This window comes from Pelophylax lessonae (assembly GCF_965119305.1).
Source record: "Pelophylax lessonae genome assembly, chromosome: 6".
Classification (NCBI taxonomy): Eukaryota; Metazoa; Chordata; class Amphibia; order Anura; family Ranidae; genus Pelophylax; species Pelophylax lessonae.
Window position 1 is genome coordinate 259,552,760 of NC_138773.1, and position 15,177 is coordinate 259,567,936.

The 15,177-nt window shown below is 44.5% G+C and overlaps 1 protein-coding gene across 2 annotated transcripts in view; it reads left to right on the forward strand.

Moving 5' to 3' along the window:
• Positions 1-12,372, forward strand: part of CERS6 (ceramide synthase 6) — a 320,898-nt gene extending 308,526 nt beyond the window's left edge. The window contains exons 10-11 of one of the 2 annotated variants that reach the window (XM_082260317.1): positions 3,282-3,305; positions 11,485-12,372. In XM_082260317.1, the coding sequence (XP_082116443.1) occupies positions 3,282-3,305; positions 11,485-11,643 (183 nt within the window). In that variant the 3' untranslated portion in view covers positions 11,644-12,372. The remainder of the gene's footprint in view (positions 1-3,281; positions 3,306-11,484) is intronic. The other variant, XM_082260318.1, reaches the window with a different exon arrangement.
• The last annotated feature ends 2,805 nt before the right edge of the window (positions 12,373-15,177 follow it).

A 15,177-nucleotide genomic window follows, 5' to 3' on the forward strand; every position in this document is an offset into this window, starting at 1 on the left:
GTTTGCACAAAAGTTATTGCGTTTACTAACTAAGGGAAAGATTTTTGTCATTTTTGTTGTTTTTTTTTTAACGCATAATGGCGGCGATCTGCGATTTTATTTGCTGGACTGCGACATTGGGGCGGACAGATCGGACCCTTGACTGACATTTTTGACTTTTGGGGTTACCAGTGACATTACTACAGTAATCAGTGCTATACATATGCACTGTTACTGTAAAAATGACACTGGCAGTGAAGGGGTTAACTTTTTTTTAGAGGGAGGGGTTAAGTGTGTCCCTAGGGGCGTGTTTCTAACTGTGATTGGCTGTGGCTTGATGTGTAAGAACAGTGATCAACGGTCCTACATAGTAGAACCGTTTGATCACCATTCATACACAGGGGAGACTGACAGGCGGCTTTGTTTACACTAGCCGCCTGCTTTTTCTCCAGCTGTCACGGACGATCGCGAGTGCCCGATGGACATCTGGTCCACCGGGCACACGCGTGGGGGGGTCCGTGACCGAGCAGGAGCAGGAGTGCGAGCACGCATCCGACGTTGCGCGCTCGCTCCCAAAACCCTTACAGGCTAGCGACGTAGCCCTACGTCGCTCTGCCTGTGAGGGGCTGACTGCCGACGTAAATAGTCGTGCGGCAGTCGGCAAGTGGTTAAATACAACTATTGGGTTGATTTACTAAATGCAAATAGAATGTACACTTTGCAAGTGCAGCTGCTTCAGAGCTTAGTAAATGAGGTGAAGCTCTTCTGACTTCCACCATCCAATCACATTCAAGCAAAAATGCTGTTTTTTTTCCTTTCATGTGATTGGGCATTCTTTGCAAAGTGAAGCTTCACCTCATTTACTAAACCCTGGAGCAACTGCAATTCTAAAATTCACAGTCTATTTGCCTTTAGTAAAAAACCCCAATGGTGTACAAGTGGGAACAAAACAAAAGTAAAACATATGAACTCTTGACATGAAATTAATACTTACTGCCAAATACAAATTTTTGGATGAAATCACCCTTGTTCTATAGTGTCACTGTGTGTGTAGAACTGGTTAATTACCATGTATAAAAAGGCAAAAAAAATGTTTTTTCTAGTTTTGTATAGTGTGGAGGAAGAATAGAACTGTCAGGTTTTTACTGTTTTATGGATATCCCTTTAGTTGGAGAGCAGACTGAGTGCAGATCCATATAGTGGTCTAAAATAACACCCACAGCAGATACTGGTAAAATCTGTGAGAATATTTAAATTACCATTACTGCATTGAATGAGTATATCAGCATTCACATGGATAATGTGACCTGTGATTTTTGTGTGAACCAAAAAAAAAAAAAAAAAGCAGAATTATGTGGTCTATAGCAGTGGTCCTCAAACCTGGTCCTCAGGGCACACTAACAGGCCAGGTTTGCAAGATAACTGAAATACATCTCAGGTGATATAATTTGCTGATCAGTGATTGCAGTACTCTAGTCTGCATCTCCTCTAGGTAATACTTAAAATCTGGCCTGTTAGTGGGCCCTGAGGACCGGAGTTGAGGACCACTGGTCTATAGTATACTAATGAGAACTCACACCCTGATAGCTTGAATATAGGTCAAAATCAAATTAAAAATAGTAACCACTTTAAGCTAAAGCTGGCTGTTTCAGCAGTTTGTGATCTCCAGTGATTACATGGCTCACTGCAGCTTAGGAAAAATATTGTTTATGCATTGAAACCTTGCAGTGAATGCCTTTTCTGCATGCAGTAACAGATGCAGAGTGACTAAATGTAACTTTGCGGGCACAGGGAAAAAAGGCAGAGAGGTAATAGGTAATTATGGCAAACTTACAATAAGACATTGAGGGGAGAAGGAGTCGGCACCCTCAAACCCCCATTCTTTCAGATACATCTATCCCCTCCCCCCACACTTTTTTTACCTTTCTCTCCTCCTCTATCCCAACCCTGGTCATTATTTATCTCTAACTTTACCACTATGTGTGTAAAATATTCAAAGTCTTTTTCTAGTCGACAAATCCTAGAGACACACAAATAATGGCAAATGTGTTTGGTATCCATGAATTGTATTAATAATTGGATTCTTCTATTAACCTCCCTGGCGGTATGATTCTTTTGGATTTTAGGTGCTGAAAGCGGTACCATTATTTTAGGTGCTTAAATGCATGTAATCCTTGTGAATGAGCAGCCCAAACCAACTGTATACATTTATTATACATATTATATATATATATATGTATGTATACATATATTATATATATATATTATATATATATATATATATATATATATATATATATATATATATATATAATGTATACAGTTGGTTTGGGCTGCTCATTCACAAGAATTACGTGTATATATATATATATATACGTGTATATATATATATATATATATATATATATATATATATATATATATAATATGTGTGTGTGTGTGTATATATATATATATATATATATATATATATATATATGTATATGTGTATATATATACGTATATATATATATATACTGTATATATATATATATGTATATATATATATATATACATATATTTACATAAAAAGTACAGTAAAACTGCAGGAAAGGGCACTGGGGGGTAATGTAATGTGATTTTATTTTATTTTGAATGATATCAGTGTGTTTGGAGCATTTTACATTCGAATTTGCCGCCGGTTCCACCCCCCGGCGGACGTCACGTCGCCAGAGACGGAAGCCGGGGCTCGCAGACGATCGGGAGAGAGCTCCGCCGCCGCACACCGCTCGCAGTCTTCGCTGGATCCCGGAGAAAAGGTAAGTAAAACCTCCTCCAGCATCCAGCGATCTTCTTAGCGCTACCCCGAGTGTGACTCGGGGTTACCGCTTTTGGCACTAAAATCTAACCCCGAGTCACACTCGGGAATACCGCTAGGAAGGTTAAAAGAGTGAATGTGTTTTTTGAGTTGAACTCGTAGGCCTGAGCTGGGAATTCAGTATCGTTCTCTTCCCATTATGTTTAATTCACAAGCTTTCTTCTTGAATCCCTGTTACATAAAGATCCAGTTTTGCTTTAATTATACTGATAAATCATAAGGGCCTTGTTTAATTCATGTAATGAAGGGATCATTTACTTGGTGAAGTTGTTTACATATGACTCACAATTTTCAAGTATCTTTTAATGATGTTGCTTTATTGCCGTGTGCTTTTTTTTTTTTTTTTGTGGCTGATTTGTGCACGCTACTCTTGAGAATCTCTATTTACATATCTGCTTTCACGTGTTTTGACAATTATGCTCTTTTCATTCTGCTCTCATTGAAGACTGGAAAGTGGAATCCTTTGCATGTAAGTTTCAGTTACAGAAAGTCAAATCTTTTCACAGCTTAGGCCTCAATGTGTTTATTGCACGGACAACTTTCATTAAAGTTTTAAGCCTCGTACACACACACCGATTGTTGGCCGACCGATCGGCTGTCTTTTGTCCAGTGTTGTTGTGTTGGTTGGAATGTGCCTAGACTGCACACAAATTTTGTCGGCCAACAACAACCAACTGCAGAAGTGATGTCATGTGATGGTTAACTTTCCGTGTGTTTTTTCTTCTCTGAGCATGCCCAGTCTAAAGCCCCGTACACACGTACGGATCGTCGTCATACAAACGTTCGTCTTTTCTCCCCGGGATGTCGGTGTCTGTTGAAAAGTGCAAAGACAGCACAAGGGCAGCACAAGAATTTTGTCCGCAGACTTCAGCTGACTGCAGAAGTGATGTCATGTAATGGTTAACTTTCCCTGTGTTTTTTATTTTCTGAGCATGCCCAGTCTTGCAAATCTGCGGTCTGTCTGCTGATTTCTGTACTGACAGGCGAACAATCGTCCGTTCTGGTGTCCGCAGACAAAAATTTTCATGTTTGCAAGAAAAACTCTTGTCCGCGGATTGTGCGCAGACAGCTGTCGGAGGCACCATACTAACACGCGTACAATCGGCAGATCTTTCGTCCGCCGACGTTTGTATGACGACGATCCGTACGTGTGTACGGGGCTTTACTCATCTGATTTTTGTCAGCCGAAATCTGTACTGACTGAGGAACAATCGGCCGTTCTGTTGACGGCCAACAAAAATTTTATAGCATGCACACCAGATTTTGTTCGGCCGAAAAGTCGCAGTCGGTTGTCGGAAGCATCATACTAACAAGCCGACAATCGGCCGATCGGACGTTGGCCGAAAATTTATCGGTGCGTGTGTATGGGGCATTAGTTCACCTTTACCAAAAACTGCCTATGCAGATAAGGGGCATTTTGTAGGTAAAAATAAACTGTGGAGTTTTGACCAAAGTTGAATAATGACCTTGCTATAGGTGCAGGCCATTTACATACCTCATGAAGTCTGACCTGAAAACTCACAGTTGCTAAGCAAGGCCCAGCTATTACTGTTCACCTCCACCAGTCCAGGAGTGAGCTCAGAGCTATTGCATCAGAAGAGAGAGAGTGCATGTGAGCGGGTTTGAATCAGAGAAAGAACTTGCACCTGGGATGGTGAAGGTGGCCTCTGTCCTGGGAGTTTTTAGGCCAGGTTTCATGAGCTACATAAATAGCCTACACCTATAGCAGGAGCATTATTAATTTTGGTTTACCAACAGCTATGTAATTAAAGGGAAGCTCCGCCGAAAAGGGGAAGTCCCGCTTTATGGACTCGTCTCCTGCTCCTCTTAAAGAATTATCACTTTTGAGGAGCAGGTACCTGATTTTGACAGGTACCCACTCCAAATTCCACTCTGACTGCCTAGGTGATCGGAAGCAGAAGTTCCCCTCCCCCCCTGAAGTCTTCTGGGACACGTGACAGGTTCCAGAAGACTGCTTGACCATTCACGATGCAGTGGGCACCCGCAAGCTGTCACAGCCAGATGACCATAATTAAGATGCCAGCGCCAAGTAACAAAGACAGCAGGTGAAACCGGTTGGGGGGAGCATACAGTTTTTGTAGCTGCTGACTTTTATATATTTTTTTACAGCAGACTGGAACTCCTCCTTAACCACTTGCCGACCGCCGCAAGTACGTATACTGCGGCGGTCAGCCCCGGCCAGGCAAAGTGACGTATAAATACGTCACTAGCCTGTCACCGGCTTGTGAGCCAATAGCGGGCAAGCGCGCGCCCGCTGAGGCGCGCGCCCGCCCCTGCTCTTTCCCTAAGAAGTCAGTGCGTGTGACTGGCGGACCCGATGTCCGCCGGTCACTCGCGATCGTTCGCCGGGAAGGGAAGAGGAAGGGAGAAAGGCAGGCGGATAATGTAAACAAGACACCTGTCATTCTCCCCTGTGTAAAAATGGAGATCAAACGGTTCTACTATGTCCAATTTTGGACATTTTCACTTAGGAATGTAGTAACTTTTTTGGCCAGCGGTTTAGATATTAATGTCTGTGTGTTGAGTTACTTTGAGGGGTCAGCAAATTTACACTGTTATACAAGCTGTACACTCACTACTTTACATTGTAGCAACGTGTAATTTCTTCAATGTTGTCACATGAAAAGATATAATAAAATATAAACAAAAATGTGAGGGGTGTACTCACTTATGTGAGATACTGTATATATAATTTTTTTTATTTTTTATTTATTTATGTAGGGTGGCATTCCTTCTGGACTGAGTAGTGCTAAGGTAATGATTTGTGAGTGCTGCTCAGTCCTAAAGTACTGTAAATGTGTCATTCTGCCCAAACAGGACCGGTAATGCTAGACTGAGGAGGAAGCTGGGATAGTGCTGGAGTGTGGACAGGGTCAGTGCAGCTTGAGGATTTTTTTCTTTGAAAACAGGATGAGGGGGGAGGATTGATAAGTTTTAAAAAAAGGTGAATTTCCACGTTTACAGTCACCTCTCCTGCTGTTAAATAGTTAAGAAGAGAAATCTACTGAATCTAACAATTCAGATAGTGTCAATTTCTTGGTAACCCGCTGTGCTGAATGGTTTGATCCACCTCTCCTTACTTTACTATGGTGTCCTGTGGTGATGTAGGGACTGGTGGGAAAAACCACTGAGAACAGTGGGGGACCAAGAAACCAACAATCCCAGAAGTATCAAATTGTCTATAAAAGCGAGAGGTGAGTATAAAATGTCCTTTTTCTCTTTCGTTCATTGACGAACACAGCTCTTCATCTTCTTGACCGTAGGTTTATACTGCCCCCTGGGGGTATACTCCCACTTCCTGCTATAGGTATTCAGTTTTTTCTGCCTAGTCAGGAGTAAGGACCTAGTTCCTTGCTGGGAATTTTTTCCTATTTTTATTATTTTGTTTATGTGAGAGCTACAATCAAATGCTGGACTGTGTGACAAATTGGATATTATACATCCTTAGGATCTCCCCAGTCCGGCGAGCGAGCACATGCTAACCGCTGCTCTGCGCTAGGGCGGCCGCGGCATAGCCCCCACTGAACAGGGGCTGGCCTGCAAGTTAAACGTCCTACGAGGGCGCATGCGAACTGGCTTCGGCCTGAGTCGCAGCATTTCCTCCTGGCCAACAGCATCCACTTTACGATGGAGCGGTGTCCTGTCTGAAGCGGTGCCCACCCTGTTTCTGGTGTGATAAGTAGCTGTCCCCCCACTACCCCTGGAGGGTTTTGGGGTGGACGTGGGCTCCTTCCTGGGAAGGTCGGACCCCCAGCTCCTCTAAAATTTCAGTCACTGTGGGTCTTTGGGCCCCCAACACCCCCCCATCCCCTCTCTGGGTGAGGTTATGAGCTGGTTGTTGCCACATGCTCTTAAGGGGGGCTGGCTGAAGTTTCTGCTGACCGGGCTGCCGACCAGGCTGACCGGGTTTTCCTGGGTGCAATGGGGGGGGGGGGGGTTGAGCAAGGTTCCTAGCCACACTGGGGGTTGGTGACTAGAGCAGGGATGTCCTCTGGGCTCCCTGCGGCAGTTGTTGGGCTGGGGGAGCGGGTGTTTTAACATCTGTGGGTACGCCCCAGGATCCGGGCCAAAAATGTAGGCCTCGGGTTTACTCCGCTTGGGCTCGCGTCCTTGCGGCTGGGCGCCTTCAAAATTTTAGGCCATGTGGTCAACTTGGCACCTCCCTTGGAAGGGGTAGTGCTGTTGGGGCACTTAATTTTTTTTAATGACAGCCTTTCCTCCATTATTGTGTGGGACACCTACCCTGTTTTGGTGAGGGTGCCCTGCCTGCGCTTCCTCATCACGGTGTGCGGCCCCCTTTAAGTGGGCTATGTTCTATTATGACCTCTATAGAGGGCTCAGAGGGCGACCCCCTTTTTTTTTTTAGCGGGGTCCGATAGGTGGCCCATTGTGGGCCCTTGGCCGGCGTCCCCTTTGCGAGATCGCAGTCGAAGGCCTCCCTCGATTATGTTTTTTGGGGTGAGCTTTGTATATTGCGACCCTACTAGGTCTGCATCCATGCACCCTGATTGCTCAGAAATGGAGGATGATTCCTCTGTTCCTCTAGCCACGCTTAAATAGGCGCTGGTGGGTGCACTGTTATGTCAGTGCTTGAAACTTTAAAAACTGAGGTTGCGGCTGATGGCGCGTCAGAGGTACCGGTTCCTTTTTGCACCCACAGACCCTCCAAAGTGGCAAGGATGTTCCTCTTTCTGCTTACCTTGACAACATTGTCACAAAACAATGGGGTTGTCCAAAACGCAGTGGTTGCTAAGCGTTTTTGGTTACGATATCCTTATGAGGATTAACTGCGTTACAGGTAGACGGTTACATCTGTAGTGGACTCACCAGTTTCCAGGTCAAATTGAGCTACCTTGATTCCGGTTAAGGAATCCCTGGCTTTGGCCGGTTCGGCGATTAGGCCGATAATTACCATTGCCCTGGTGTCGCAAACTCTGACTGAGTGGGCTAAGCTTTTATGCCGGGATCTGGAGGAGAAGCACCTGCCTTGGTGGAGCTGGTGGATCAGTTGTTCCAAGGGCTACATTTTGTCTGTGAAGCCTCTTTGGATGCCACTCCCCTGTTTTCTAGACTGTCTGTCTCAGCAGTGGTCCTGCGGCGCATTATCTGCCTGAAATGCTTGTCTGTGGACCAGGCTTCTAAAAAGGCCTTGTCTGATCTTCCATTCATGGGGGATCGCCTGTTTTGTCTGCTTCCTTGGATGACATCATCAAGGGCCTCACGGGGGAAAGAGTACGCTTCTTCCTCAGGCTTCCAGGGGTAAAGAGTCCCGTCGCAAACGGGGACCCATCTTTTCAGCTCACAAGCAACGTTTTCATCCCTCAGGGTCTCAAGCCAAGGGATGCAAGCCTTTTTGGGCCTCCGCTGGGGATTCCAAAAAAGTCTTGGTCGGTCAAACCACAAGCAGGTGCTGCCAGACCTGCGGACAAAAATCCCTCCACATGAAGGGGCGCCCTCATCCCTATCTGGGGTGGGGGGACGTCTTCGCTGCTTTCCGGATCAGTGGACATACCTGATCCAAGACAAATAGGTCCACAAAGTAATTTGCTCCAGCTATAAGATCGAGTCTCGATCATATCCTCCGGAAAGGTTCCAACCTGCACTTATTTGCAGATCGCTTAAAGGATCTCTATGGGGTGGTGCAAGATTTGTTACTTCAAGGGATGATTGTTCTGGCTCCAAAGTCAGAACGTTTTCAAGGTTTTTACTCAAACCTGTTTACAGTTTCCAGGAAGGAGGGCAAGGTGCGCCCAATACTGGACCTCAAGGCGCTAAACCGCTTTGTGTGGGTACAGAAGTTCCGGATGGAGTCTATGCACACAGTGGTGGCGTCCCTACATCAGGGGAATTTCCTTGCCTCCATCGACATCAAGGATTCCAACCTTCCCATCCCAATATAGCTTGCCCATCAGCATTCCCTTGCTTTGCCGTGGGCGAAGAGCACTATCAATTTGTGGCATTATCCTTCGGTCTCGCTTCCGCTCCTCAAGTCTTCACAAAAGCGGTGGCCCCGATTCACAGCATTACTGTGTCAGTGGGGGATAACAGTACTGGGGTACCTGGATGATTTCACAAGCAGAGTCTTCGTCTGCCTTGTTTGACAACTTGGCAATTACTCTGCAAACGCTGAGAGAGTTCGGTTGGATTCTGAATCTTCACAAGTCTGCCCTGGTTCTGTCCACAAGCCTAGTCTATCTGGGTCTGACTCTGGACTTTGGGAGAAACTTCAAAAGTTGCAGGAGGCAATTTGGCTTTTGCTGATCAGCAGACGGTCATCTCTTTGGAGTTGCATGCACCTGTCCAGGTGGGGAGACGTCCTCGGCACAGACTTTTCTCAAGGTGTCTGGTCCCAGGAAAAGTCCAGACTACCGCGATCAATGTACTTAAAGCTCCGAGTGATCATACTTTATCTGAATCATTGGCAAGTAATCTCCAGGGTCATCTGATGTGGATGCCAATCACCAAGGGGGCACAAGAAGTGTCCTGGCGGCTCAGGAAGTAACCGGCATTCTAAGGTGGACATAAAGATTTGTTCAGCCATCTCTGCTGTGCACATTCCAGGGGTGGAAAATTGGCAAACGGACTATCTCAGTCGACAGGCGTTAGACCAGGGAGAAGGGTGTCTTCATCCGGATGCGTTTCATCAGTTGTTTCTCCGTTGGGGTACGTGGGGTACTTCAGAGGTGGATCTGTTAGCCTCTCGCCTCAACAGGAAGGTTCAGAGGTTTGTGGCACAGTCTCAGGATACTCTAGCCATCGCTACAGATGCTTTAGTGGCTCCTTGGCGTCAGTATAGTCTGATTTACATCTTTCCTCCTCTCCAGCTTCTGCCGAGACTACTACGCAGGATTGAGGCAGAAGGGATTCCGGTCATCCTGGTGGTTTCAGGCTGGCCTTGCCGGTCTTGGTACGCCGATTTGGTACGGCTGGTCACCAATGCTCCTTGGAGACTCCCTCTCAGGGAAGATCTGCTGTCCCAAGGGCCAATCTTCCATCCTGCTTTACAGTCGCTGGCATTGAGGACTTGGCTATTGAAAGCCAGGTGCTGAAGGAGAGAGGGTTGTCTGCCTCGGTTATTCCTACGCTGTTAAAAGCTACAAAATCTACTTCTAGGAAAATTTACCATCGTACATGGAAGACATACATTGCGTGTGTATATATCCCTTTGGATTCACCCTCGTTCCTTTTTGGTGGCTCGGATCTTGGCTTTACTCCAATGAGGGGTTGTGTAACGCCTGGCCTTGAGTACCATCAAGGGCCAGGTCTCAGCCTTGGCGGTTTTCATTCAACGTCCATTGGCCACACACTCCTTGGTGCATACTTTTCTCCAGGGAGTGGGACACTCGGTTCCTCCAGTGCGGTCTCAATTGCCGCCATGGGATCTCAATTTGGTGTTATCCATTCTCCAGAAGCCTCCCTTTGAAAATATTGAGGAGATTCCCCTGCTTACATAGTCTCAGAAGGTGGCCTTTTTGGTGGCTATTACTTCAGGTTGCAGGGTGTCTGAACTGGCGGCGTTGCCTTTTCGTTCACCTTACCTGGTGGTTCACAGGGATAAGGTAGTTCTGCCTCCATGTCTGTCGTTCCTTTCGAAGGTCGTCTCTGACTTTCATCTGAATAAAGACATTTCTTTGCCCTTCATGTGTCCCAAGCCTAAGCATCCTAAGGAAGTTGCCTTGCACTCCCTGGATGTGGTTCGGGCAATAAGGGTGTATCTGGCAGCTACAGAATCTTTTAGGAAATCAGACTCACTATTTGTCCATCCTCACGGATGGACCTTGCAAGGAGCTGACTGCTGCTGCTGTGACCTTTTCCAGATGGATCAGACAGACTGTGGTTCAGGCTTATTCTATTAAGGGTCAGCTTCCTCCTTTCCCTGTGAAGGCGCACTCTACTTGGGTTTTTAATGCCTCCTGGGTCATCCGTCATCAGGCGTCAGTGATGCAGGCAGCTACCTGGTCATCTGTACACATTCACAAAGTTTTATGAAGTGGATGTGTTGGCATCTGCGGCTGCTTCTTTTGGCCACAAAGTTTTGCAGGTTGCTGTTTAGAGGACTTGTCCTCTTTGAGGGTGTTTTTTTCAGGTGAGCTCCAGTTGTTAACAGTTGAGCTCCAAGTTACCTGGTTGGCTATGTTTAGCCTTGGGGAAGATTGTTTTTACTGCTGTTCCCACCCCTCATGTATGACACTGCTTTGGGACGTCCTTACGGTCAAAAAAATGAAGAGCTGTTTTCCCTCAATGAACAAAAGAGAAAATGGGATTTTTGTCTTACAGTAAAATCCATTTCTCAGATGTTCATTGACAGACACAGCACCTGTCCCTCTATGGAGTCGTTTTTTTTTACTTCTGACACTGCTTGTTACAAAACTGAATACCTATAGCAGGAAGTGGGAGTATACCCCCAGGTACTGCCCCATAGGCGTGTTCAAGCTTTTTCTCTGCCTAGCGTCCTACTCCTGTAGGGGGCAATATAACCCTATGGTCAAAAAGATGAAGAGCTGCGTCCGTCAATGAACGTCAGAGAAATTAATTTTACGGTAAGACAAAAATCCCATTATTTTAAGCATATATTTTGTCGACAAAGACACTTTAATATTAAACTGTTTTGATCATCTTTTCTGCAGGTGTCAAAAGATGACAGAAGTGATATTGAATCCAGTTCAGAAGATGAAGACTCACCACCCCGCGTACAAAAACCTCATAACTCCAGCACTAACGGGGTGAATGGTACTAACGGAATTAATGGTTATCTGATGGCTGGAACCTCTTTGGATGAACATTAAACTGTCTTCATTGGAACAATAAACTGTTTGCTACTGGAACCATTTAGTCAATTGTGAATGACATTGCTCCGTAATATCTCTGCAACAGAATCCAGTATAGGAATATCAAGCATTTGAATAGTGCACTAACATTTTTTTCTTTTTTTTTTTTATATATTTTTAAGTTTGTGACTGATAGAAAAAGCACTAGTCTATGTGCGTGTGAGCATGCTTCATGTTTTGGTAACTGCTGCAATTGAGTCAGTATTTTCATATGCTTGAATGTTATTTATTTTTTTGTATTTGCTTTCAATTTCAGAGTGAAAAGTTTTATGATTTTTATTTTTTCTAAATGTTCAGTGATGACTGTAATCAAGCTCTATGATATTTTTTGATTAAGACAGTGTTTATGATCATTGATATAATATGTGCACATAGCCAAACACACTTTACTGTGGAATGAATAGTCCTGCCATTTTCACAATGGTGGACACAGGGTACCTATACTCATAGTGGAAAGATGATAGCTCATTAAGTGCTGAAAAAAAGTTTGTGATGTTTCTTTCAAGTGATATATCCATTGCTGGCGACAGGGGTGGCTGGCCAATAGCCATATTTATCACCTGAACAAAATTACCAGGTGCCGCTTAAGGCTCCACCAGGTCCTCTTATATAGCAACTGCTTACAGTGCAGATAAGGATAGAGCTCGTCTTACCTCTAGACATCTAATGGAAAAGGGAAAAGTCCTGCAAGTCGCACATCTCTTCAAAACCCAGTTAGAAGGTGTATGACAGCCTCAGCCAGGGGTCCAACCAGGCCAAGCCCACAATGTGTTTCACTTGTTGTCATGACTAAGCTCCGCGGGCGGAGTAAAATGCGTTGGGGGCCTGGTTCTTAGTTGATTTTGCAGAGATGTGCGACTTCCAGGACTTTTCCCTTTACCATAACATATTATTCATCTGTTACAAAAGAGCATCATGTTAGAAAAAAAATATTTCCTTCCTCACCGACACTTGAACATTTTGACTTATAGTCAGAGATTGGAAAATGGTCCTTAGCTGGGCATAAACAAGCTCTTCCAAGTAGTTCCATGAACTGTACTGATTGTCATGCTCCTTTCTGATTAGTGAATTGTCCATTTCAAATAATAGGACATATAGGTTACATTGTCTGTAGAAAAAAAATATGATTTGAACTGCTTTAAAGAGACTGTGTCACTCTGTCCTACCTTGGGAAAGGGATAGAGTCTCTTTAAAGCACACCCCTTAACCCTTATACTCACCTTCTATGTGGTCCCCAGCTTTGTTGCTCTGAGGGGGCTCAAGGGTATAAGGGAAGCATGTACCCTCATCTATGGATGTGGCTATTTATGTCCAAACACTATCATGGGAGAAAGGAGGATGCCATAAACCCTGTGTATGTTCTGAAAATATCTAACAGTATGCTTGCACAGGATTTGACTTCTGGCTGGGACCAGAGCGGAATAGTTGGAGAGCATGGTGAAGGTGCTTAGTATAAGCGATTAGGGTGCTTTTTAAGGGAAGCTAAAGGGGAAAAGTGACAGAGTCTTTTAAAGCTGATATCCAGCTTTTAGTGAAGATTAAATAATGTCAAAAGTATTGGGATGCCTGTTTTTACACACACATGGACTTTAGAGGCATCCCAGTCTTAGTCCATAGGCTATAACAGCTTCAACTCTTCTGAGAAGGCTGTCCACGAGGTTTGGGAGTGTGTCTATAGGAATGTTTGACTATCTTCCAGAAGCGCATTTGTGAGGTCAGGCACTGATGTTGGACCAGAAGGCCTGACTCGGTCTCCGTTTTAACTCATACAAAAGGTGTTCTATTGGGTTGAGGTCAAGACTCTGTGCAGGCCAGTTAAGTTCCTCCATCCCAAACTTGCTCATCCATGTCTTTATGGAACTGGTTTGTGCACTGGTGCACGGTCATGTTGGAACAGGAAGGGGCCATCCCCAAACTGTTCCCACAAAGTTGGGAGCATTAAATTGTTCGAAATGTCTTGGCATGGTGATGCCTTAAGAGTTCCCTTCACTGGAAATAAGGGGCCAAGCCCAAACCCTGAAGAACAACCCCATACCATAATCCCCCTCTACCAATTTATTTGGACCAGTGCACAAAGCAAGGTCCATAAAGACATGGATGAGCGAGTTTGGGGTGGAGGACTGGCCTGCACGGAGTCCTGACCTTAACCCAATAGAAAACCCTTGGGAGGAATTAAATCGAAGACTGCGAGCCATGCCTTCTCATCCAACATCAGCGCTTGACCTCACAAATGCGCTTCTGGAAGAAAGGTCAAACATTCCCATGGACACACTTTCAAACCTTGTTGATAGCCTTCCCAGACAGGTTAAAGCTGTTATAGCTGCAAAGGGTGGGCCAACTGAATATTGAACCCTACAGACTAAGACGGGGATGCCATTAAAGTTCATGTGCATGTAAAGACAGTTGTCCCAATACTTTTCACATTATAGTGTAGTTAGTTTGGACCAAGCTGGTCCAACAGAACTATTTAATCTTCACTAAAAGCTGTAGATCAGCTTTAAGGCTCCTTATTGATCTGGCCAGAGATACTCCTGATTGCCTCATCCACATAAGGGACCTTACTATTCCTCTTTACTACTTCAAGAATTGTCTTAGTTTTCTCTGCTCTTATCTCTCTCTCTACCTTGCCTGTCCATTATATCACACACTGCCACTTTTTATACATTTGACAGTATTATGGCAGCTCAGCAGTAGAACACCTTGGCAATGATCTGGGCCAGCAATAGACCAGCTAGGTGATGTAAAATAGAGGGAAGTTATGACCCTCTTACATCTTAAATCTATTAAGACTATTGGACGTGCATCTCAAGGATCAGAACATTCAGGGGTATGGGAGATGATTACAGCCACACACACCTACACAGGTTGAACTGGATGGACTATTGTCTTTATTCAACCTCACCACTATGTAACTATGTAAATCAGTATTTTCCAGGTAGAGGTGTACAGGCTGAGATTGACCAACTGTATAGTATAAGAACATCAAAAAAACAATTACACAAAGTTCTGATGATCAATAGTGTTTCATGGCAGCATCCATTAACATAACATCCATACAGCTCTAGGCTAACATGCCATACACATGTATTGTGGCTGCTTGGTACTACAATAAAGCAATATTTGATGATCAGAGCTTAGTTTGTGTTCAAACTTTAGAAAATGACAACTTATTTTATATGAAAGATGTATTGATAAATGTGTTGCATATATATGTGAATGCTCCACAAACTTTGCTGAAATGAATGAGATTTTGCATGGTTGGTAATCCTTTGCAGGGCAAAGTCAGCCTGTACACTGAGAACAACTGCTTCTTGTATAAAAATGGGAGTAGAGGAAACATTTGGAATGTTGCTTATAGCAACTAATCAGGTTCCAGGTTCAATAAGTCAAAACACATTGTGGAAAAGCTGCATATGCACAGAACAAGGGTGGCAGAATTATGGGGATGGAGGGGACTGACATTTATATATTTTTTTTCCCAAATATAACTTT